Source organism: Ranitomeya variabilis, chromosome 7 (assembly GCF_051348905.1).
Source record: "Ranitomeya variabilis isolate aRanVar5 chromosome 7, aRanVar5.hap1, whole genome shotgun sequence".
NCBI lineage: Eukaryota > Metazoa > Chordata > Amphibia > Anura > Dendrobatidae > Ranitomeya > Ranitomeya variabilis.
Genome location: NC_135238.1, coordinates 201,895,156 through 201,920,770, shown reverse-complemented (window position 1 = coordinate 201,920,770; position 25,615 = coordinate 201,895,156). Strand labels below are relative to the sequence as shown.

The 25,615-nt window shown below is 46.1% G+C and overlaps 1 protein-coding gene across 2 annotated transcripts in view; it reads right to left on the bottom strand.

Annotated features, from left to right (window-relative positions):
- Positions 1–25,142, bottom strand: part of OLA1 (Obg like ATPase 1) — a 206,541-nt gene extending 181,399 nt beyond the window's left edge. Inside the window, exons 1-3 of one of the 2 annotated variants that reach the window (XM_077272662.1) lie at positions 24,859–24,983; positions 21,530–21,554; positions 21,348–21,436 (exon numbers count right to left, since the gene is read on the bottom strand). In XM_077272662.1, coding sequence (XP_077128777.1) covers positions 21,348–21,436; positions 21,530–21,544 — 104 coding nt within the window. In that variant the 5' untranslated portion in view covers positions 21,545–21,554; positions 24,859–24,983. Of the gene's footprint in view, positions 1–21,347; positions 21,449–21,529; positions 21,555–24,858 lie in introns of both variants that reach the window. The other variant, XM_077272663.1, reaches the window with a different exon arrangement.
- Between the last annotated feature and the right edge of the window lie 473 nt (positions 25,143–25,615).

The window sequence follows — 25,615 nt, the reverse complement described above, 5'->3', positions numbered from 1 at the left end:
AAGACTCTTCACGGACATGGGCTGAATCCAATCATGAATGGCCTGAACCTTAACCGGATCCATCTCTATAGATGAGGGAGAAAAAATAAAGCCCAAAAAAGAAACCTTCTGCACTCCAAAGAGACACTTAGATCCCTTCACAAATAAAGCATTATCACGAAGGATCTGAAATACCATCCTGACCTGTTTCACATGAGACTCCCAATCATCGGAAAAAATCAAAATGTCATCCAAATATACAATCATGAATTTATCAAGATAATTCCGGAAGATATCATGCATGAAGGACTGAAAAACAGATGGAGCATTGGAGGGCCCGAAAGGCATCACAAGGTATTCAAAATGGCCCTCGGGCGTATTAAACGCAGTTTTCCATTCGTCACCCTGCTTAATACGAACAAGATTATATGCCCCTCGAAGGTCAATCTTAGTAAACCAGCTAGCCCCCTTAATCCTAGCAAACAAATCAAAAAGCAAAGGCAAAGGGTATTGAAATTTGACCGTAATCTTATTCAAGAGGCGATAATCAATACAGGGTCTCAAGGAGCCATCCTTCTTGGCAACAAAAAAAAATCCCGCCACCAATGGTGAAGAAGATGGCCGAATATGCCCTTTCTCCAAAGACTCCTTAATATAACTCCGCATGGCGGTATGTTCAGGCACAGACAGGTTGAAAAGTCGGCCCTTAGGAAACTTATAACCTGGAATCAAGTCAATAGCACAATCACAGTCCCTATGCGGTGGAAGGGAACTGGACTTGGGCTCATCGAACACATCCTGAAAATCAGACAAGAACTCTGGAATTTCAGAAGAGGGGGAAGAGGAGATTGACATCAAAGGAACGTCACCATGAACTCCCTGACAACCCCAACTTGTCACAGACATAGATTTCCAATCCAACACCGGATTATGTACCTGCAACCATGGAAAACCCAGCACAATAGCATCATGCAAATTATGCAACACCAGAAAGCGACAATCCTCCCGATGGGCTGGCGCCATGCACATGGTCACCTGTGTCCAAAACTGGGATTTATTTTTAGCCAAAGGTGTAGCATCAATGCCCCTTAAAGGAATAGGGTTCTCCAAAGACTGCAAGGGGAAACCACAACGTCTAGCAAATTCAAAGTCCATTAAGTTCAAAGCGGCGCCAGAATCTACAAACGCCATGACAGAAAATGACGACAATGAGCAGATCAATGTCACAGATAACAGAAATTTAGATTGTACGGTACCAATGGTAACCGAACTAGCGATCCTCTTAGTACGCTTAGGGCAGACCGAGATGACATGAGAAGCATCACCACAGTAAAAACACAACCCATTCTGACGTCTGAATCCCTGTTGTTCCGCTCCAGACAGAATCCTATCGCACTGCATGGGCTCAGGTGTCTGCTCTGAGGACAACGCCACAGCGCGCACAGCTCTGCGCTCACGCAGGCGCCGATCAATCTGAATGGCCAGAGACATAGAATCGCTCAGACCAATAGGCGTGGGAAACCCCACCATAACATCTTTAACAGATTCAGAAAGACCCTTTCTGAAAATTGCCGCCAAAGCATCCTCATTCCACTTAGTCAGCACAGACCATTTTCTAAATTTCTGACAATACAATTGTGCCGCTTCTTGACCCTGAGACAGAGTCAACAAGGTCTTCTCAGCATGATCCACAGAATTTGGTTCATCATACAATAACCCTAGAGCCTGGAAAAAAGCTTCTACATTAAGCAAGGCAGGATTCCCAGATTCCAGGGAAAATGCCCAATCCTGAGGATCGCCACGCAGCAGGGAGATGACTATTTTAACCTGCTGAATGGGATCACCAGAAGAACGAGGTTTCAGAGCAAAAAAAAGTTTACAGTTATTTTTAAAACTCAAAAATTTAGACCTGTCCCCAAAAAATAAATCAGGAGTAGGAATCCTAGGCTCTAAAACCGGAGTCTGAACAATATAATCGGAAATACCCGGTACCCTAGCAGCCAGTTGGTCTACACGAGAAGCTAATCCCTGAACATCCATGCTAGCACACAGCTCTTCAGTCACCCAGAGGAAAAGAGGGAAGGAAAGACAAAACAGACTACAGAAAAAAAAATGGCTCAGCACTTTTCTTCCCTTCTTCTGAGATGCATTTAACTCATTGTTCGCCAGTTGTACTGTTATGATCCGGTGACCCTGGAGCCGCATGAGAATATCTCTGGAGTAGGTGGTACCTGTACTGACCGCAATCCTAATACTGACACCGCAACTATAAGTAGCCGTGGGATGTACCTAACACGTCCTAGACACCTCGACACAGCCGGAGGACTAAATACCCCTAAAGATGGAAATGGGAAATCCTATCTTGCCTCAGAGCAAAGCCCCAAAGGATAGGCAGCCCCCCACAAATATTGACTGTGAGTTTAAGAGGAAATACGTACACAGGCAGAATAAACAGAGTTTAGCAAAAGAGGCACTTCTAGCTAAATAGAAAAGGATAGGACAGAGTACTAAGCGGTCAGTATTAAAACTCTAGAAAAATCCACAGCAGAATATACTATCACTACATCTAACTAAAGACTTAGGGTCCCTTTCCACTTGCGAGGAAAACGGACGCGTGCAATCCGATAAAAAATCGGATTGCACTCGGACCAATGTTAGTTAATAGGTGTCTTTTGATTTGCGATTTTTTTCTCAGCCGAAATCGGACTGAGAAAAATCTGGATCGGCTGAGAAAAAAATCGCAGCATGCTGCGTATTGCTGCGATTCTCGGACGAGACTCGCCAATGCAAGTCAATGGGTGCGAGAAAAAAATCGCACAGCACTCGCACCATGCGAGTTCTGTCCGATTTTTACGCACCGGTGTCCTTTGAAAAGCCGGTAAATCAGCGCGGTGTACAGTAAAATCACACTGACAGGTTAGAATAGACTAGATATATACACATAGAATGTGTCTATATACATATATATATGTCAGTGAGACACCTATATATGTATATTTATATTTAATGCAGCACTAGATAGCATTAAAGCCGCTAATTCAATTGCCGGCTTCTCATTTCTCCTGCACAAACCCGACAGGATATGAGACATGGTTTACATACAGTAAACCATCTCATATCCCCCTTTTTTTTGCATATTCCACACTACTAATGTTAGTAGTGTGTATGTGCAAAATTTCAGCGCTGTAGCTGCTGAAATAAAGGGTTAAATGGCGGAAAAAATTGGCGTGGGCTCCCGCGCAATTTTCTCCGCCAGAGTGGTAAAGCCAGTGACTGAGGGCAGATATTAATAGCCAGGAGAGGGTCCATGGTTATTGGCCCCCCCTGGCTACAAACATCTGCCCCCAGCCACCCCAGAAAAGGCACATCTGGAAGATGCGTCTATTCTGGCACTTGGCCACTCTCTTCCCACTCCCTGTAGCGGTGGGATATGGGGTAATGAAGGGTTAATGCCACCTTGCTATTGTAAGGTGACATTAAGCCAGATTAATAATGGAGAGGCGTCAATTATGTCACCTATCCATTATTAATCCAATTGTAGGAAAGGGTTAAAAAACACACACACATGATTTAAAAGTAGTTTAATGAAATAAACACAGCGGTTGTTGTAATAATTTATTGTTCTCTCAATCCATCAGGAAACCCTCGCTTGGCAAAATAATAAACGCACAAGATACATACCTTCTGATGTCCGATCATGTCCCACGAGGTAATCCATCTGAAGGGGTTAACTAATATTACAGGCACGAGCTGCGATAAACCACTCACTGGTGCCTGTAATCCCCCGGGTGCTGAAAGGAAAGCAGGATCTGTACTTACATTGAGTCGCGGTGATGCGCCCTCTGGTGGATGTTCTCATAAACTGCAGCCTGGGAACTTTTTCCCACGCTCCAGGTCATATGAGGACATCCACCAGGGGGCGCATCACCGCGACTGAAGGAAATGTAGGTCAATGACCTACATTTCATTCATTCGCCGGGGAATTACAAGCAGGAGCACACAGCTGCATTTAGCAGGGCTCCTGCCTGTAATATTAGTTAACCCCTTCAGATGGATTACCTCGTGGGACGTGATCTGACATCTGAGGGTATGTATCTTGTGCGTTTATTATGTTGCCAAGCGAGGGTGTTCCTGATGGATTGAGAGAGCAATAAATTATTACAACAACCGCTGTCTTTATTTCATTAAACTACTTTGTAATCATGTGTGTGTGTGTTTTTTAACCCTTTCCTACAATTGGATTAATAATGGATAGGTGTCATAATTAACGCCTCTCCATTATTAATCTGGCTTAATGTCACCTTCCAATAGCAAGGTGGCATTAACCCTTCATTACCCCATATCCCACCGCTACAGGGAGTGGGAAGAGAGTGGCCAAGTGCCAGAATAGGCGCATCTTCCAGATGTGCCTTTTCTGGGGTGGCTGGGGGCAGATGTTTTTAGCCACGGGGGGGCCAATAACCATGGACCCTCTCCTGGCTATTAATATCTGCCCTCAGTCACTGGCTTTACCGCTCTGGCGGAGAAAATTGCGCGGGAGCCCACGCCAATTTTTTCCGCGAGTTAACCCTTAAATTTAATAGCTACAGCGCTGAAATTTTGCACATACACACTACTAACATTAGTAGTGTGGAATATGCAAAAAAAAGGGGGATATGAGATGGTTTACTGTATGTAACCATGTCTCATATCCTGTCGGGTTTGGGAAGGAGAAATTAAAAGCCGGCAATTGAATTAGCGGCTTTTATGCTATCTTGCGCTGCATTAAATATAAATATACATATATAGGTGTCTCACTGACATATATATATGTATATATACCTATTCTATGTGTATATATCTAGTCTATTCTAACCTGTCAGTGTGATTTTACTGTACACTGCGCTGAATTGCCGGCTTTTCAAAGGACACCGGTGCGTACAAATCGGACAGTAATACGGATGTCATACGGATGATGCGATTATAAAAAACGGATGATGCGATTAAAAATCGCATTGTACTCGCATGACACTCGCATGAAAATCGCATACGTTCCATCCGTTTTTTCGGTCCAGATTACGGACCGTTTTTTATCTCGCAAGTGGAAAGGGACCCTTAGGATGTATATCTGCATCTCCAAAGAATCCAGCATGACAGAAAAATCCAAACAAGTCTAAGCTGGACAAAAACACAATAGATTGCACTGCACATAAAAGCACATTGCATGCGTGCTACAGAGAACAAAAACTAGACACTTATCTTAGTTGAAATAACTGCAGGGCAAGTGGAGCAAGACAGAGATGCAATCCCTCCAAGATACAATGGGCAACTGGCAGGGATAGATGGATCCTACACACCTAAATACCTAATAGAGCTGTAATAAGCAGAAACACCTGCCCAGCTTACAATCCAGAGACCACTGCACTACCACTAACAACCACCGGAGGGAGCCCAAGAGCAGAATTCACAACAGGAAAGACGGTGTAGGTGTAGGGCCAGTTGATGTGGTGCTCAGGGATCAGCTGGTGACAGGACTGCGTGACGCAATGATGAAACAGGCACTGCGAGAGCGCATGCAGGTGATGTCAGACATGACTTTTCTGAAGTTGGCAGTGAGGCACGTGTGCGAGAACAAGAACAGGGAGTGACAGGGTCAGTGGGGAGGGTACGGAGCGGGGAGGTAACCACCACCGCAGACAATATCCCTCAATGGGTGGAGGACCTGAGAATTGAGATTAAGCAGGTCCGTGAAGAAATGGCGGCCTCAAGAAGAACTCTGGCAGTAGGGCCCGGCCCTTTGGTGCGAGCCGGAGAAGCTGCCCCCTGAAGGGAGGGTGAAGCTACCAGGAGGAGAAGCCCTCTTGCATGCTACACCTGTGGAGAGCTCGGCCACATCGCCCGATGGTGTCCCCGGCGGGGCCGACCATCCCCACACCCTCCTTTAAACTAGGTGGCTCCGAGCCCGAGGGACACCGCTCGGAGCGTGGAGAGCAGAAGAGGAGTAGTAAAAGTCCCCCCAGCCTTGTTTCCACGTGCCCCCTGGTCTGGGCAGAAATCAATGGAAGAGCGGTGAGGTGCCTGGTGGACTCAGGCTCACAAGTGACCACCATGCCTGAGGGATATTTCCGCCGTCACTTCGCGGAGGCGCTACGGCCCGAATGGGGCCCTGTGATCAAACTTATGGCGAACAATCACTTGCCCATCCCGGTCGCAGGGGTGGTATGGATGAACATAGAGGTCTGCGGTAAAGATGTCGGGAGGAGTAGTATTGGTGGATGGAGCTAAAGACCATATCGTGACCCTTGGCATGAATGTGTTAAAAGACCTCGGGAGCCTTCTTTTCAACGAGTCCCCGGAACAGTTCCTACAACAATGTAGCGACCAAACACCCCAGAAAAGGGTTTTTCAACAACTGATACGGACAGCCCAGGTCCAGAAAGCATACAGCGACGGAAAGGAACTCGGCAAAGTCATCGTCCCCGCCTGTCAATCGAGGGTTGCCCCCTGGACAGACGGTCCTTCCCCTGCCTATACAAACTGGTATCCTGCTGGAAGGGGTGGAAGATTGAGCTCAGCAGAGTCGACCAGCTGCCGTCAGGAATATTGGTCGCGTGGTCCCTGGCTACCGTGCGGGACAGTACTGTCCTTGTGCGCTGCATGAATTTGAGGGAGACAGATGCAACTTTACCCCCCCAGGAGTGAAGTCGCCCAGGTCCTGGGCCTCCCAGACGAGCTGGTCACCATCGGAAACAGTACAGCTGACCGTTATGCCAGAAGATCCATGGCTGGTGACCGTCAAAGCGGAGGCAGCTCCGGACCCCAGACTGCTGCAAGAAGGGCGACAGATATTGGAACGCATGAGGGCAGAGCTCTCAGAACTTACCCCACAGCAGGTAACTAAGGTGGAAGTCTTATTGGGGAAATATCGGGAGGTGTTCGCCAGAGACAAAGACGACTTTGGACTTACAAAGGCCATCACCCACGAGATACCCACCGGGGATGCGGCCCCAATCCGGGAACGGTACCGCCAAATACCCCCACAGATGAACCAGGAGGTGAAGTGAATGCTGTCACATATGTTGAAGAAGGGAGTCATACGTGAGAGTCAGAGCCCTTGGGCTGCCCCTATAGTCTTGGTGAGGAAGGACGGGTCCTTGCAGTTCTGTGTGGACTATCCCAGGCTCAACGCTTGCACTGTGCGGGACTCATACCCACTGCCCAGGATTGAGGAGTCCCTATCGGCACTCGGGAATGCAAGGTATTTCTCCACGTTAGACTTGGCCAGCGGCTACTGGCAGGTGCCCATGTCCGAGGGAAACCGAGCCAAGACGGCTTTCATCCTTCCGATGGGACTGTATGAGTTCGGCCGGCTGCCCTTTGGCCTAGCCAACGCCCCTGGAACATTTCAGCGACTCATGGAGAGATGTCTGGGTGACTTGAACTTTGAAGCCACTTTGATTTACTTGGATTATATCATCGTCTTTGCCCCCACCTTTGAGGAGCATTTGCAGAGATTGGGGCAAGTTCTGAGTCGGCTACATAAGTACGGCTTGAAAGTGAAACCCCAGAAATGTCACCTCTTCCGGACTGAGATTGAATACTTGGGGCACGTTGTCTCCGCTGAGAGGGTGAGGCCTTCCCAGGAGAAGATCGCTGCGGTACAAGAGTGGCCAACTCCAAACACTGTGAAGGATGTGCGTGCGTTCCTGGGACTCACATGATACTTCAGACGCTTCGTAAAAGACTTTGCTCTTGGGAGTTCAAAATGCTCACCACATATCTAGATAAGTTCCTTGGGGGGGTCTAGTTTCCAAAATGGGGTCACTTGTGGGGGGTTTCTACTGTTTAGGTACATCAGGGGCCCTGCAAGCGCAACATAACGCCCGCAGACCATTCTATCAAAGTCTGCATTCCAAAACGGCGCGCCTTCCCTTTCGAGCTCTGCCATGCGCCCAAACAGTGCCCCCCCTCCCCCTTACATATGGGGTATCAGCCTACTCAGCATAAATTGACAATAAATTTTGGGGTCTAATTTCTCCTGTTACCCTTGTGAAAGTAAAAATCTGGGGGTGAAAAAATAATTTTTGTGGAAAAAATATGATTTTTTTATTTTCATGGCTCTATATTATAAACTTCTGTGAAGCATTTGGGGCTCATAGTGCTCACCACACATCTAGATAAGCTCTTTGGGGGGGTCTAGTTTCTAAAATGGGGTCACTTGTGGGGGGTTTCTGCTCTTTAGGTAGATCAGGAGCTCTGCAAATGCAACATGACGCCCGCAGACCATTCCATCAAAGTCTGCATTTTAAAACGTCACTACTTCCCTTCCGAGCCCCGATGTGTGCCCAAACAGTGGTCCCCCCCACATATGGGGTGTCAGCGTACTCAGGACAAACTGCACAACAAATTTTGGTGTCCAATATCTCCTGTTACCCTTGAGAAAATAAATTGTGAGCTAAAAAACAGTAATTAGACTTACTGGTAATTGTATTTCCAGGAATCCATCCTGACAGCACACTGGAGGACGTCCTTCTTAGCCATGATGGGACAGGAAACACGAGAGGTTAAAAGGACCCTCCCCCTACCACCCTTCAGTGTTTTTCCAAAGTAACACATCTGGATGGATGCAAAAACAAGTTTTATTACAACAAGATAATCAATCATACAAATGTTACATCACATAAGTATAAAGATCAAACCATAGGGAGGGAACTAACAGTGCTGTCAGGATGGATTCCTGGAAATACAATTACCAGTAAGTCTAATTACTGTTTTCCAGGTCACCACCTGACAGCACACTGGAGAAATACCAAAGGAGAATGGTATTCAGGGTGGGACCACTGCTTGAAGTACCTTCCTACCAAAAGCCAACTGAGGCGAAACTACATCTAGTTTATAGTGTTTAGAAAAGGTACTAAGATTAGACCATGATGCAGCTCTACAGATCTGGTCTGCCGTAGCCCCCCCTTTCTCCGCCCATGATGTGGCTATGGCCCTAGATGAGTGGGCTTTAAGATTAACCGGGGAATTTAGACCTTTAGCTTTGTAGGCTAAATCAATTGTAGATTTTATCCACCGTGCGATAGTCGCTTTAGACGCTTTTTTCCCCCTATTTGAACCTCTGAACTGAACAAACAAGTTATTGTCCTGTCTCCAGGGTCTAGATAGATCAAGGTACCTGAGTACTGATTCCCTTACATCAAGGTTATGAAAAAATCTTTCTTTTTGATTTTTAGGGAATTGGCAAAAAGACGGTAAAACAATCTCCTGATTCATATTAGTATCAGAAACGACCTTAGGGAGAAAGGCCGGATCAAGCTTTAGTACTATTTTATCATCGAAGATCTGTAAATACGGGTTCTGTACCGAAAGAGCCTGTAGTTCCCCCAACCTTTTTGCCGATGTGATCGCAACTAAAAACGCGGTTTTAAGAGAGAGTTTGTTGATGTCTATGTCTCCCGATATATCCCAGGACTGATCACAGAGAAAATTCAGGACCAGATTAAGATCCCACGGTGGGACTGATTTCCTAATAAATGGCCTTAGCCTCTGGACTGCTCTAGAGAATCGACTAATCCAGGGGTGAGTAGATAAAGAAAAATCAAAAAATACACTTAGGGCCGCTATCTGGACTCTTAATGTACTTGGTCTAAGACCTTTCTGAAATCCTGACTGCAAGAAGTCAAGAATTTTTGGGATATCTGGATGGTCAGTATCAACTGTCATCTTCCCACAGAATCCACAGAATGTTTTCCATATTTTTGTGTAGATGGCAGATGTCACCGGCTTCCTGCTGGCTTGAAGGGTAGAAATGACGTCATCTGAAAGACCTTTTGCCCTCAAGACCTTCCGTTCAGGATCCAGGCTGCCAACTGAAGCGTTCCTGGGTTCTGGTGTAGAACTGGACCTTGTAGAAGAAGATCCTCTCTGTCTGGTAACCGGAAGGGTTCTTCCACTGATAATCTCTTTAGCATTGGAAACCAACTTCGTTTCGGCCAGTGAGGAGCTATGAGGATAACTTTGGCCCCGTCCTCGCAGATTTTCCTGAGTGCTCTTGGAATCAATGCCAGAGGTGGAAACGCATACAGAAGACCGTCGTTCCAAGGCTGTGACAGGGCATCGATCGCAGCTGGGCTTTCCCAGGGGTTTAGGGAGTAAAAGGTCTTGACTTTTGCGTTTTGCTTTGTAGCAAATAGATCCACAGCCGGCTTCCCCCAACGATGACAAAGATCCCTGAATACTTCGTCGTTTAGTTCCCACTCTGTAGGGGATACACTTTTCCTGCTCAGGAAATCCGCCAACTGGTTCTTGGATCCCTCCAGATGTACCGCCGAGATTGACCGCACCGACTTCTCTGCCCACTTGAAGATCTGTTCTGCTAGATCTTGCAATGCCAGATGTCTTGGGCCCCCCTGGTGTCGAAGGAAGGCTACGGTCGTCGTATTGTCCGAGAAGATCTTTACATGCTTGTTCTTCAGCAAATGTTGTGCCGCCGTTAAGACCTTCCAAACCGCATGCAACTCTCTGTGGTTTGATGACTTCTTGCGGTCCTTTCTTTCCCAGCGACCTTGGAAATATCTTCCCAGGACATGACCTCCCCAACCTTCCTGACTTGCGTCTGTCGTGACTGACACACTCGGAGTTTGGAGCCATGGTACTCCCAGCCGGAGATTTTTGGAGAGAGTCCACCATACCAGAGACCTCTTGATCTGAAAAGAAAGATTTAGTCTTTGATTTAGAGAATTTTTCGTTCTGTTCCAGCTCTTCAGAACTCCCTGCTGAAGCTGTCGGGAATGAAACTGACTCCATCTCACGCAAGGGATACAGGCCGTCATTAGCCCCAGTATTATCATCCCGTCTCTGATCGTATTTCGGCCTCGCGAGAAAAGATGGACCTTTTTTACTATACCCTTTAGCCTGTCTTCCGGAAGGTAGGACATTCTTGTTTCCGAGTCGAGCATGACTCCTAGGAATTTTATTCTGGATTTTGGTATTAGATCTGACTTCTCCCAGTTTATGATCCATCCGAGACTCTCTAGAGTGGATATGAGGAACTGACAGTTGATCCTGAGCTGGTTTACTGACTCTGCCGCTACCAAAAAGTCGTCTAGGTAAGGGATTACCAACAAATCCTGATTTCTCAGATATGCGACTACCTCTACCATAAGTTTTGTAAAAACTCTGGGAGCCGACGCCAGGCCGAAGGGGAGACAGCGAAACTGAAAGTGATAGATTTTCCCTTCCATGTTTACCGCGAACCGCAGGAACTTTTGGTGGTTTAAGTAAATGGGAACATGGTAATATGCACTCTTTAGGTCCAGAGTGCACATCACCATACCCTTTCCCAACAGAGGAATGGTAGACCGAATCGACTCCATTTTGAACCTTTTGTATACCACCCAGTTGTTTAGGTGCTTCAGATTTATAATTGTTCTCGACTCTCCTGATGGTTTTGTTATCGAGAAGAGATTCGAGTAATGACCTCTGTACTCTTCTTGAGAGGGGACCGGAACAATTGCTGCCATTTTTAGGAGGTCCTGTATATCCGACCACATGGGGGACGATGATTTTAGATGTGTACTGGACACCAGAAATCTTTCGGGCGGAAGGGAGGAAAATTCGATTTTGTACCCCTGGGACACCACTTGTAACACCCAAGGACTCGTTGTTATTTCCCTCCAACCTTCTAGGAATCCGGCTAGACGACCCCCTACTCTGATGGCGTCATTTTCTATGGTAGCTGGACCTCGGACCTGAGTAACTCGAGTCCTTGGTTTTGGGTCTACTATCTCCCCCTTTCTGGTAGCTCCATCTACCTTGCTTCCCTTTACCCCTGTAATCCTGTTTCTGATTATAGCGGGGTCTCCGAAAGGGCTGGAATTTTTTAGGCTTTTCTTCGGGGAACCCCTTTTTTACATCTGCGGCTTTCTCTAAGATATCGTCGAGGACTGGTCCGAAGACCCTGCCCCCAGAGAAGGGTATGGAACATAATTTATTTTTGGAGTGCATATCACCCGACCAGCTTTTGAGCCAGATAGCTCTTCTGGCTGCATTAGAGAGAGATTGCCCTCTAGCCGCAAATCTAACAGTCTCTGCGGACGCGTCTGCTAAAAAGGTGGTTGCCAATTTTAACAGAGGCAGAGATTTCAGGATAGTATCTCTAGGAGTTTTGGCTATTAATTGATCCTGAAGATCATTTAGCCACAGGTCCATGGAGCGAGCCACTGATGTTGCTGCAATATTAGCTCCGATAACCGCCGAAGAACTTTCCCAGGCCCGTTTCAAAAGTCCATCTGCCTTTCTGTCCATGGGCTCTTTTAAGTTGGAAGAGTCCTCAAAGGGGATTGAGGTTCTTTTGGACACTTTCGCCAATGGAATGTCTATTTTAGGAACATCGACCCATTCTTTAACATCCTCCGGGTCAAACGGCAAGCGGAGTCGGAAATCTTTAGGAATAGTCAATCTCTTCTCCGCCTCCTCCCATTCATCCAAAATCATGGATCTAATATGGGAATTTACAGGAAACACCATCGCAGTTTGTGAGCGCAGGCCACCAAACATTTCATCTTGAACCGAACAAGATGGTTGTGGATCCTCAATCTGCATAGTATGCCGTACAGCTTCCAACAGTTCTCCTGTGTCTGCTGCGGAGAATAAGTATTTCCTCCCTCTCTCTGGAGGGTCTCTGCTCTCCTCTTCCTCCCCTATATCCGATACCGCAGATAACGAGTCTCCTGAAGAGTAATCGACCCTCTGCCTTTTGCTCGGTCTCTCTGAAGGTGAGGCTTGCGGTAGTACCAGACTTGATACCGAAGCCTGGACCTCCTCTCTTATCATGGCTCTCATATTTGACATAAGAGAAGCCTGCTCCTCTCCTATGATTTTGCAGGTGCATGCTTCACATAGGGGTTTCTGCCAGGTATCTTTCAGCTTGGCTGCACAAATAGGGCACTTCTTGCTTTTGCCAGGTTTCTTTAACGGTTTTTCAGGTAATGAGGCAGCCTATAGAAAATAACAAACTCTAGGATAATGCCCCATTTTTTTTTTTTTTTAATTTTTTTTTTAAGATATCCATAACAAAGAGCCCTGCTCTACTTACTAGCGCTGTGGACTCCTGCCCCTCTGCTCTAGCTGCGTCCTCCATGTTACTGCACTGGAGATCGCTTACTGCCCCTGCACATACCTTTATACTTCTGTTCCTCTTTTCATCTGTACAGCGCTCCCGCGCTCACTACCGCCTGCAGAGACGCCGCCCGCCCCCCTCAGCCGCAAACCGGAAGTGACGCGCGGCCGGAAAGAGAGGATGGTGCAGCGAGGGTTTCCATCCCCATGCCGGCCGCATGGAGACGCCGACATCAGCAGAGGCCGCCGCTGGGATTCGCATGCACCAGGGGGCGTGACGGAAGGATCGAGAGCCCCCGGCAGGGGGAAGCGATCCTCATACCAGGAGCAGCGCTACACTGGTAGGCAGAGGGACCCTCGGTCGGGTGTCGGCCAGCGGGCGCCTTATGGAGGGAAGGGTGAGGCAAAGCCCCCCCGATCCACATCCCCCCGCACAGAACGGTAGCTTCCTCTCGCCGTTCCTATTTATAATGGGACAGGAAAAACACTGAAGGGTGGTAGGGGGAGGGTCCTTTTAACCTCTCGTGTTTCCTGTCCCATCATGGCTAAGAAGGACGTCCTCCAGTGTGCTGTCAGGTGGTGACCTGGAAAATCATTTTTGAGGAAGAAAAAAGGATTTTTTATTTTCATGGCTCTGCATTATAAAGTTCTGTGAAGCACGTGGGCGTTCAAAGTGCTCTAGATAAGTTCCTTAAGGGGTCTAGTTTCCAAAATGGTGTCCCTTGTGGGGGGTTTCCACTGTTTAGGCACATCAGGGGCTCTCCAAACGCGACATGGCGTCCGACCTCAATTCCAGCCAATTCTGCATAGAAAAAGTCAAACGGCGCTCCTTCTCTTCCAAGCCCTGCCGTGCGCCCATACAGTGGTTTACCCCCACATATGGGGTATCGGCGTATTCAGGAGAAATTGCACAACAAATTTTGTGCTTCATTTTCTCTTTTTACACTTGTGAAAATAAAAAAAATTGGTTCTGAAGTAAAATGTTTGCAAAAAAAAGTTAAATGTTCATTTTTTTCCTTCCACATTGTTTCAGTTGCTGTGAAGCACGTCAAGGGTTAATAAACTTCTTGAATGTGGTTTTGAGCACCTTGAGGTGTGCAGTTTTTAGAATGTTGTCAAGTTTGGGTATTTTCTGTCATATACACCCCTCAAAAGGACTTTAAATGTGAGATGGTCCCTAAAAAAAATGGTTTTGTAAATTTTGTTGTAAAAATGAGAAATCGCTGGTCAACTTTTAACCCTTATAACTTCCTAACAAAAAAAAATTTTGTTTCCAAAATTGTGCTGATGTAAAGTAGACAAGTGGGTAATGTTATTTATTAACTATTTTTGTGACATATCTCTCTGACTTAAGGGCATAAAAATTCAAAGTTTGAAAATTGCAAAATTTTAAACATTTTCGCCATATTTCCGTTTTTTTCATAAATAATCGCAAGTAATATCAAAGAAATGTTACCACTAACATGAAGTACAATATGTCACGAAAAAACAATCTTAGAACCAGCGGGATCCGTTAAAGCGTTCGAGAGTTATAACCTCATAAAGTGACAGTGGTCAGAATTGTAAAAATTGGCTCGGTCATTAAGTACCAATTTGGCTCTTTCACTAAGGGGTTAAGTCAATGAGTCAGCGTCTGTCTATTGCTGCCTATGTCCATGTAACTGCTGAAAAGAACAGGAGCACAAGTCTACTACACTGTGTGCAGAATTATTAGGCAAGTTGTATTTTGATCACATGATACTTTTTATACATGTTGTCCTACTCCAAGCTGTTCAGGCTTGACAGCCAACTACCAATTAAGTAAATCAGGTGATGTGCATCTCTGTAATGAGGAGGGGTCTTGTCTGATATCAAAACCCTATATTAGGTGTGCTTAATTATTAGGCAACTTCCTTTCCTTTGGCAAAATGGGTCAGAAGAGAGATTTGACGAGCTCTGAAAAGTCCAAAATTGTGAGACGTGTTGCAGAGGGATGCAGCAGTGTTGAAATTGCCAAACTTTTGAAGCGTGAGCACCGAACAATCAAGCTTTTCATGGCAAATAGCCAACAGGGTCGCAAGAAGCGTGTTGGGCACAAAAGGCGCAAAATAACAGCCCATGAATTGAGGAAAATCAAGCGTGAAGCTGCCAAGATGCCATTTGCCACCAGTTTTGCCATATTTCAGAGTTGCAATGTTACTGGAGTAACAAAAAGCACAAGGTGTGCGATACTCAGGGACATGGCCAAGGTAAGGAAGGCTGAAAAACTACCACCTTTGAACAAGAAATAATAAGATAAAACGTCAAGACTGGGCCAAGAAATATCTTAAGACTGACTTTTCAAAGGTTTTATGGACTGATGAAATGAGAGTGACTCTTGATGGGCCAGATGGATGGGCCAGAGGCTGGATCAGTAAAGGGCAGAGAGCTCCACTCCGACTCAGAGGCCAGCAAGGTGGAGGTGGGGTACTGGTATGGGCTGGTATCTTCAAAGATGAACTTGTGGGACCTTTTCGGGTTGAGGATGGAGTGAAGCTCAACTCCCAGACCTACTGCCAGTTTCTGGAAGACAACTTTTTCAAGCAATGGTACAGGAAGAAGTTGGTATCGTTCAAGAAAAACATGATTTTCATGCAGGACAATGCTCCATCACATGCCTCCAACTACTCCACAGCGTGGCTGGCCAGTAAAGGTCTCAAAGAAGAAAAAATAATGACATAATGGCCCCCTTGTTCACCTGGTCTGAACCCCATAGAGAACCTGTGGTCCCTCATAAAATGTGAGATCTACAGGGAGGGAGAACAGTCCACCTCTCGGAACAGTGTCTGGGAGGCTGTGGTGGCTGCTGCACGCAATGTTGGTCGTAAACAGATCAAGCAACTGACAGAATCTATGGATGGAGGCTGCCGAGTGTCATCAGAAAGAAAGGGGGCTATATTGGGCACTAATTTTTGGGGGTTTTGTTTTTGCATGTCAAATGTTTGTTTCTAAATTTTGTGCAGTTATATTGGTTTACCTGGTGAAAATAAACAAGTGAGATGGGAATATATTTGTTTTTTATTAAATTGCCTAATAATTCTGCACAGTAATAGTTACCTGCACAAACAGATAACCCCCTAAGATAGCCAAATCTAAAAAAAACCCACTCCAACTTCCAAAAATATTAAGCTTTGATAATATGAGTCTTTTGAGTTGATTGAGAACATAGTTGTTGATCAATAATAAAAATAATCCTCTAAAATACAACTTGCCTAATAATTCTGCACACAGTGTATGAGCCATACTAGGCCCAGTGGCTAATGTTAAAGATTTCAAGGTTTCTTTGTATGTAAATAGCAATATGGAAACTGAAAAATAAAGAATTAAAGGGGTTTTCTACTCCAAGGCAAACTTTCATCAAGAATGTCAAAAGTATCCCATTTTTGCTGCTCTCTTGAGTATTACGCTTTTTGTTCCTTTTAAATCCACCTTACGGTTCAAGAGCTATTGGCGTTTATATTTAGTGCAAATTATTATGGTCTTAATCAAGAGGGCGTGAATCACAGGATCCTCTGGGGCGTGTCTTCAAGCTGCTCTGCATAATTACCCTGTGAGCCACTCCCCCTTGTAAAAGACCATAAAAATGAACACAAAATAAAAAGCTCCATATCTCTGGAGCCGTATGGCAGATTTAGAGGCAACAAAAAGAGTAAGACTCAGGGGAGTAGTGGGAATAAAATAAGGACAAAAACTGGGCACTTTTCACATTGTCCCCTTTAACATGAAAACCTGATAAAAGCAATAGGTCAGTTTTCTGATGTTGTAGTTGGTATTAACAGAATCATTTCACGGGTTACACAGGCCAGATCAAACGTGGCGGCAGTCACGGCACTACTAGCCGCACGTTACTGAGGGCACAAAATCAGATGTGACCAACCGGGTTCAATCACAGCATCTTAAATGCACTGTACTCATATGGGCACTATATGGCGGTAGACAGTGGCTATAGGCTCACACTGCAGGCCTATAGTGCAGCCTGTGCATTTTAGCACAAGCAAAGGTTAATCATAATATACATTAAATATATTCTGAATAGGAGCCGCTTACAGGTCAACATTAACCCCTTTGCCACCTCCGCCATACTTGTACGGCGGAGGTTGCATCTCCCCCTTTGAAGTGGGCTCCAGCGGTAAACCCACATCAAAGCCAGGACATGTCAGCTGACATTTAACAAGCGCTCCCGGAAGTACGCACACGGCTGACCCCTGTAACGTGATCAGGGTTCAGCAATGCATCGGCATAACAACCAAAGGTCACCTGAAGACTTCTATGGTTGTTGATGCCGGATTGCTGTGAGCGCCACCCTGTGGTCGGAGCTCATAGCAATGCTGCAATTCTACTACATAGAAACCATCTGAGCATCGCTCCTATGTAGCAGAGCCAATCGAGTTGCGCCAGCTTCTAACTTCCCATGGAGAATATTGAAGCACGGCAAAGGCAAAAAAAAAAAAAATGTTTTAAAAAATATGAAAAAAAAAAATATATATATAAAAGTTTAAATCACCCCCCTTCCACCCCATTCAAAATAAAACAATAACAAAATCAAACCTACACATATTTGGTATCGCCGCATTCAGAATCGCCCGATCTATCAATAAAAAAAAGGATTAACCTGATCACTAAACAGCGTTGTAATAAAAACAATTCAAAACGGCAGAATTACATTTTTTTGGTCGCCGCGACATTGCATTAAAATGCAATAACGGGCGATCAAAAGAACGTATCTGCACCGAAATGGTATCAATAAAAACGGCAGCTCTGCGCACAAAAAATAAGCCCTCACCCAACCCCAAATCACGAAAAATGGAGACGCTATGGGTACCGGAAAATTGCACAATTTTTTAATTTTTTTTTTGGTAGCAAAGTTTGGATTTTTTTTCACCACTTACCGTATATACTCGAGTATAAGCCGAGATTTTCAGCCCACTTTTTTGGGCTGAAAGTGACCCTCTCGGCTTATACTCGAGTCATTGGCAGCGGGGGGGGGTTGGCGGGAGAGGGGGAGCGGCGCGGTGACATACTCACCTGTTCCTAGCTCGGTCCCTGCATGTCCGATGGTCTCTGGGAGCCGGCGGTATCTTCCTGTGTTCAGCGGTCACGTGAACACATCACGTGACCGCTGAACACAGGAAGATGCCGCCGGCTCCCGGAGACCATCTGACAGTGAGACGCTGCCAGGGACCGTCCGGGAGCAGGTGAGTATATCGGGGGAGGTGAGCAGTGCGCGATAGTCACCTTCCTCGTTCCATCGCTGCGCGCCGCTCTCTCTTCCATCCTCTGCACCGTTCAGGTCACAGGGCGCGATGACGCGATTAGTGTGCGCGCCGCCCTCTGCCTGAACAGTCAGTGCCGAGGATGGAAGACAGAGCAGCGCCTGGAAAGAGGAAGGTGACTATCGCAAGTGCCGGGGCCGGAGCGAAGAGAGGTGAGTATGTGATTTATTTTTTTTTTAATTTTAATCGCAGCAACAGCATATGGGGCCACAATGTTTGGAGCATCTATGGGGCCACAATGTTTGGAGCTTCTATGGGGCCACAATGTTTGGAGCTTCTATGGGGCCACAATGTTTGGAGCATCTATGGGGCCACAATGTTTGGAGCTTCTATGGGGCCACAATGTGTGGAGCATCTATGGGGCCACAATGTTTGGAGCATCTATGGGGCCACACTGTGTGGAGCATCTATGGGGCCACAATGTTTGCAGCTTCTATGGGGCCACAATGTGTGGAGCATCTATGGGGCCACAATGTTTGGAGCATCTATGGGGCCACACTGTGTGGAGCATCTATGGGGCCACAATGTTTGGAGCTTCTATGGGGCCACAATGTGTGGAGCATCTATGGGGCCACAATGTGTGGAGCATCTATGGGGCTACAATGTGTGGAGCATCTATGGGGCCACAATGTTTGGAGCTTCTATGGGGCCACAATGTGTGGAGCATCTATGGGGCCACAATGTGTGGAGCATCTATGGGGCCACAATGTGTGGAGCATCTATGCGGCCACAATGTGTGGAGCATCTATGGGGCCACAATGTGTGGATCATCTATGGGGCCACAATGTTTGGAGCTTCTATGGGGCCACAATGTATGGGGCATAATGTGTGGATCATCTTATGGGGCCATCAACCTTTATGCAGCATTGTATGGGGCAAATGTTTCTATAGAGCATCTTATGGGGCCATTATTAACCTTTGTGCAGCATTATATGGGGCGTATTTTGTATGGAGCATCTTATGGGGCCCATCATGAACTGTATGGAGTATTATATGGGGCTCCAGATTCAATATGGATAGTCAAAAACACTTAACCTACTGATGTCTCAATTAATTTTACTTTTATTGGTATCTATTTTTATTTTTGACATTTACCGGTAGCTGCTGCATTTCCCACCCTAGGCTTATACTCGAGTCAATACGTTTCCCAGTTTTTTGTGGCAAAATTAGGGGGGTCGGCTTATACTCGGGTCGGCTTATACTCGAGTATATACGGTAGATAAAAAAGAACCCAGACATGTTTGGTGTCAATGAACTCGTAATGACCTGGAGAATCACAATGGCAGGTCAGTTTTAGCATTTAGTGAACCTAGCAAAAAAGCCAAACAAAAAACAGTTATGGGATTGCACTTTTTTTGCAATTTGACTGCACTTGGAATTTTTTTCCCATTTTCTAGTACACGACATGATAAAACCAATCGTTCAAACGTACAACTCCTCCCGCAAAAAAATAAGCCTTCACATGGCCAAATTGATGGAAAGATAAAAAAAAGTTATGGCTCTGGGAAGAAGGGGAGCGAAAAACAAAAAAGCAAAAAAGAAAAAGACATGGTCTATAAGGGGTTAAAACCACAGCTGTGGACACAGTTATGACAATCCGCGAACCAACGGACTAAGGAATCAGCAGCAGTTCAGCGACTCACCTGAAGGTACGCGAGGCTTACAGTTATCAGACCTACTCATACTTCATTACCTCCAACGACGTACCACAAGCTGATGGAAATTCTCCTTGGCTAAAGGCCCAGAATATTAATATCACAGGCGGTAATCACACAAAGTTATAGCACAATGCTGCTTTTAACATTTCGCAGTTTACATCTACGAGACAAGAGCAGCAATTGTGTGGTGGAGAAATATCAAAGGAGGTCGCCGTGAAGCAGAGAGTCAAAATGTGAGATAAGAGCCTCGTGTCAATTTTACAAATATGTTTCTTAGATTCTGGACAATGCGGAGCGAGGAGCATTTTGTTTCTTTTTAAGATTGAGTTACCGTATATAATGTAATGTTTTTTACTATTTTAACATGTCGGAAAAAAAATATTCTTAGACCCTCATTGATGGCAAGAAATAAGGTCCCCATCCCTGCTCCACGAGATACGGGAACAGCAGCATTTAGCCATATTTAAAGGGCATTAGCAGGTACGGCTCATTTGCGCACAGGCAGGTCAGATGCCGATTGTGCACGTGTTTCGACAGGTATCTGTAATGTCATCGGCGACGCTAACCTCCCGATACTGAAATGAGTGGAGCCAGAAAACCCTATGGGCTGACAACACTTTTTAATATTTCCAGAACTTCTTTGCTGTGTAATGTATCCTCAGTGCTCATTTAGGCTGAACACTCCGGCTGGCAGGACCTGTGGACTCAGGTCAGGTGACCCTAATGACATCATTACAGCCTGCTTATGATTGGTCATTGTCATACAGGGAGAAGAAGTACACGCCCCCCCAGTGAAAAAATATTTAATAACACCCACTTGAGCTTTAACAAAAGTTAACTTATTAGGTGCCAAATACTTTGATTGGTAATATCGCCACAGCTTTAGTCATTGCCAGTTTTTTAAGGAATCAGGAGAAATGCTCCAAATACAATGTATATATTTTGTTCATATTCATTGACTTCTTTTTCATAAGAATTGAGATGATTGTAGAAATGTTAATAATACATTTACTGACCCCTATTTATTAAAGATCGAGTCAGGACTTTGGCTTACAAATTCCACAGTCCCTGGATAAAAGTTAGAGAGGTTTTCATTTGAAGGGACATCTTATAGACCAGAAGAATGAATAAATGAATTTCATAAGGGCCTACGACTAACTCTTCTATGTCCTGTAGCTTTTTAGAGCACAACTGTCAAACAGATGCACTGAGACAGGGACAGCTGGAACGTAGCCGTGAAGGGTTAACAGAGGGTGATCCCAGTTCTCCAAGGTTCACCCTTCATCTTCCCGACATAAGGGCGCATTGCTTTACATACCCTACGTTTGGCAGTCCTACTATTCCAATCTTCAAAGAGGTCCCAAATCTTCCGATAATCGGGTGCTGTTTTGGTCCATCGTCTGCTTTCTTGGGAGGCATCTAAAGTGTTAAAAAAAGGACACCTAATTATTTTCTATGGCCATTAGCTATTACCAGTAGATGGAAATAATAAGCAGGTACCTTTTTTGGAGCCATTATCGCATCGCTTTAAGAGATGACAAAGAACAGTGTGAAGATTAGAGACGGAAGCGTTTCTTCCACATGATACAAATCTCACTTTAAAGATGGTGAAAAGCTTTAAATCCACACGAGGCGCTACACAGGCGGCAGCCGACAGGCTAAGAATAGCAGAGCCTCGGCGAGGACCCCAGCGAAGCAGCTGAGCACTCACTTTCTAAGCATTACACCTGACGCCATCAATACGGGCAACTGACAGCGTCACCCCTGCCCCGAGAACCACAGTAATGAATGGAGAATGAGACGCCAGCCACCATGCCAACGAGGAGCTTCAGCTCGGCTCAACATGCAAAGACCGTCACTGACAGATAAGAGGCAGTGTGCAACAGCGGCCATTATCACCAGTCCGATAAACAGTGAATGGAGCAGTGAGCATGCATGCGCACAAGCAGCTTGGGGTCAAATCAGTCATAACTTATCCCTGGGTGATAAATGCATTTACTCCTTTAAAGGTCGCCCTGGACTTTGATGACTTATCCCTGGCATAGGTCAATATGAGATCAACACCCAGCAAATGGCAGCTGAGCTACAGTGCCGAGAATGGCCACTAAATGTATGGCACTGTGCAATTCCAGCTCCGTTCACTGTGTACATCCGGCCGCCACTGGCAACAGCTGATCCACCGCCACCACTGGCAACAGCTACAGCTGATCCCCCGACGCCACTGGCAACAGCTACAGCTGATCCCCCGCTGCAACTGGCAACAGCTGATCCCCTGCCGCCACTGGCAACAGCTGATCCCCCGCCGCCACCGGCAACAGCTACAGCTGATCCCCCGCCGCCACCGGCAACAGCTACAGCTGATCCCCCGCCGCCACCGGCAACAGCTACAGCTGATCCCCCGCCGCCACCGGCAACAGCTACAGCTGATCCCCCGCCGCCACTGGCAACAGCTACAGCTGATCCCCCGCCGCCACTGGCAACAGCTACAGCTGATCCCCCGCCGCCACTGGCAACAGCTACAGCTGATCCCCCGCCGCCACTGGCAACAGCTACAGCTGATCCCCCGCCGCCACTGGCAACAGCTGATCCCCTGCCACTATAGAGTAAGAAAAAAGGTTTAAAGCCTCAACATGTTGTACATTTGCCAAAACAAAAAAACTCCAAATGTTGGTAACTGAATAAAATCTTCAAAGTTTCATGCACAAAATGCTTTAGTTCTATGAATTTTTGATATAATGTTTTGAAATAAAACTTTGAAGATTGTATTCAATTGCCAACATTTGGAATTTTTTGATCAGCCGCCATCAGTGGATGTAGCTGACCACCCGCCATCAGTCGATCTGATAACGATGACCTATCTCAAGGATAGGCCATCAATATTAACACTAGACAACCTCTTTAAATGTACTGCTAGCTATTAGGATGAAAGGCACTCATACCATCCACTGATCTGCCAAATACGCTGTATCATTCACCACATATTTGTACCACATTATGACAATATTTAAAAGCTTAAAGTGGTTGTGAACCTCTAGGAAGCATTTATTTTCTTACATAAATGCATGTAATTGAGGCTAAAAACGCTTTTTACAATTGTGTTTCATCATACATTTTAGGAGCAGGGATACAAAGAGCCTTAAAAGCCAATTGCTGCAGACATTCATTAAACCCAATTGCAAAAATATTATTTTTGGCCTCAAATACATGCATTTAACAAAAAGTCAAATAAAAAGCTGTCCTGAATGGTGGACAAGCCATTTAAAAGTGGATCTGTCACTTCCAAAACAATCTGTAATGTATCCATATAATCAGATAGATATCTTAGACCTGATGAGACTGGTGTATTTACTTAAAAAAATAACTGTATAATTTCATATCAGGATGAACATTTTTTGTGTGTCCAGCTACAGTGTGGGAGCACTCATGAGACTTTGGGATCCGATTATTGCATTTTGTGCCTTTTTTTATTATAGCTTATTTGTGTGTGTCATTAGGGTATGTGTTTTTGCATGTCTTATGGTTGCTTTGCCTTATTTTTTTATATCTATGTTATAAGTGTGTGTTTATTTCTTACATTCACGATTGTGGGCGTGATTTTTTTATTTCATCAGTTGTGACTTTTTAAAAAGTTGCAAACTTTTGGCAAAAAATTTAGTCCTCCATACGGAGTGATTTTTCTGCACGCCTAACAGTTTTGCCCAAATCATACAACGGTTTGGCGGAATAGGCAACTTTTTCCTCTAAAAAGGCACAAAAAAAAATGTAATGGAACAAAATAAAGAGCATTATTTTTGTGCAAAATTAATGAACCGTCACCCTCACCCAATATGTCTGGGGGTCTCCCAACTGTTGCTCCGCAGGAACCTGGCAGAGGCCCCCCTCATACAACACAGGAGGCTTGTCCAGGTAGAGTGTTCCTGGGTATGACAGAGGCTAGGCCGGCAGCTACTAATCTGTATGACCAGCTGGAGGCTGCATTCACATGATGCAGGTTTTTGTGGGGGGGGTTTGCTGCGATGATAAATCTGCAGGATTATTGCCACAATATATATATATATATATAAGCTATGTGACTGCGATGTGTGAATGCAAGCTTAGGATAGGTCATCAATCCCACATGGGTGGGGGTCTGACACCTGACCCCACCACCGATCGTGTCCTCTGCCCCGTAGTTGACCAGCTCAGCTCTGCCCAACGTGTAGTGTTCCACTCTTATCCAGGAGATGGATGGTTTTGGTGGTGCCGCTTTGGTCTCTAGACAGCTGATGTCATGTATGACCACATGACCGCTGCAGCCAATCACGATGCTGTTATGTACACTGCTGAGGCCAGCGATTGGCTGCAGGGGTCACATGGATGTACGCGATCTCATCGCTGCAGGAGACGGACATACCACACAAAGAGAGACTGCATTTGGACACATTGATCACCTGTAGCATTTAGGGTGAGGGGTTGTTTTTAGGATTATTATCCAGATGTAGAGGTTTTTTTCTGTATTAATGCAAGAATTCCAGCAAGTGTGTCCAGCACAGCCACAGGCGGAGGCCACGGTGCTGGCAATATAGTGTGGCCACCGGAGCCACGACTGCATGCAGAGCACTGCTATGGGTATGTGCATGGCAGAGGCAGGGCTATGAAGGCATCAATAGGACATGCAGCCACTAAGAGGTTCTGCAGCAGCTGGGACTGTGAAATGCAATGGGGACAATGATGGCAGCACTGGTTTATTTCCTATGGAATGGAGGTCGGCTGCAGCCTGCACAGCACACACGTGCAATGACTGCAGCAGTCCCAGCACTGACAGCTCGGGGACGAGACCGGCGGCTCACCTCCACAACACGTGTCTGTCCCGGGGAACTGTCGCTGAGGAACGGGCGCGGGGCCTGACGGATCTCCCAGTCACGTTCGGCAGCAGCCGGCGTCCCAGAGACGGAAAGGGCGGGGCGACGCGAGTGACGACATACAACGCCTGCGTCCTATTGGTTGGTAGGGAGGGTTGGTGGTCAGGTGACCGCACATGCTGCTTCCTGACTCGCACAGGCGGTGTGCTCGCTGACTCTGCTGGTGACATGACACGGAGCGGAGTTGCCCGGCCTCCTGCTGATGACACATCACCTCCATTCCCTCTTGTCTTTTTTATTCAAAGCAGTCTAGTGCTCTCTGTTGTCAGCCTGGGGAAAAGCGAGACTGCAGGGTTATTCATTCAATGGGATTACTTAAAAAAAACCTCCTCCTCCCCATTACTGCGCTTCTCATTAGTTTCCCACTATCACATTTATCCTGTCTGCTGACAATGTGAAAGTGTGAGATGCAATAACTGCATGAGACAAGGCAGCCGGTGTGATCACTGCACAATACATGGCAGGGGGGGTGATCACTGCACAATACATGGCAGGCGGGGTGATCACTGCACAATACATGGCAGGGGGGGTGATCACTGCACAATACATGGCAGGCGGTGTGATCACTGCATAATACATGGCAGGCGGGGTGATCACTGCATAATACATGGCAGGGGGGGTGATCACTGCATAATACATGGCAGGCGGGGTGATCACTGCATGAGACATGGCAGGTGGGGTAATC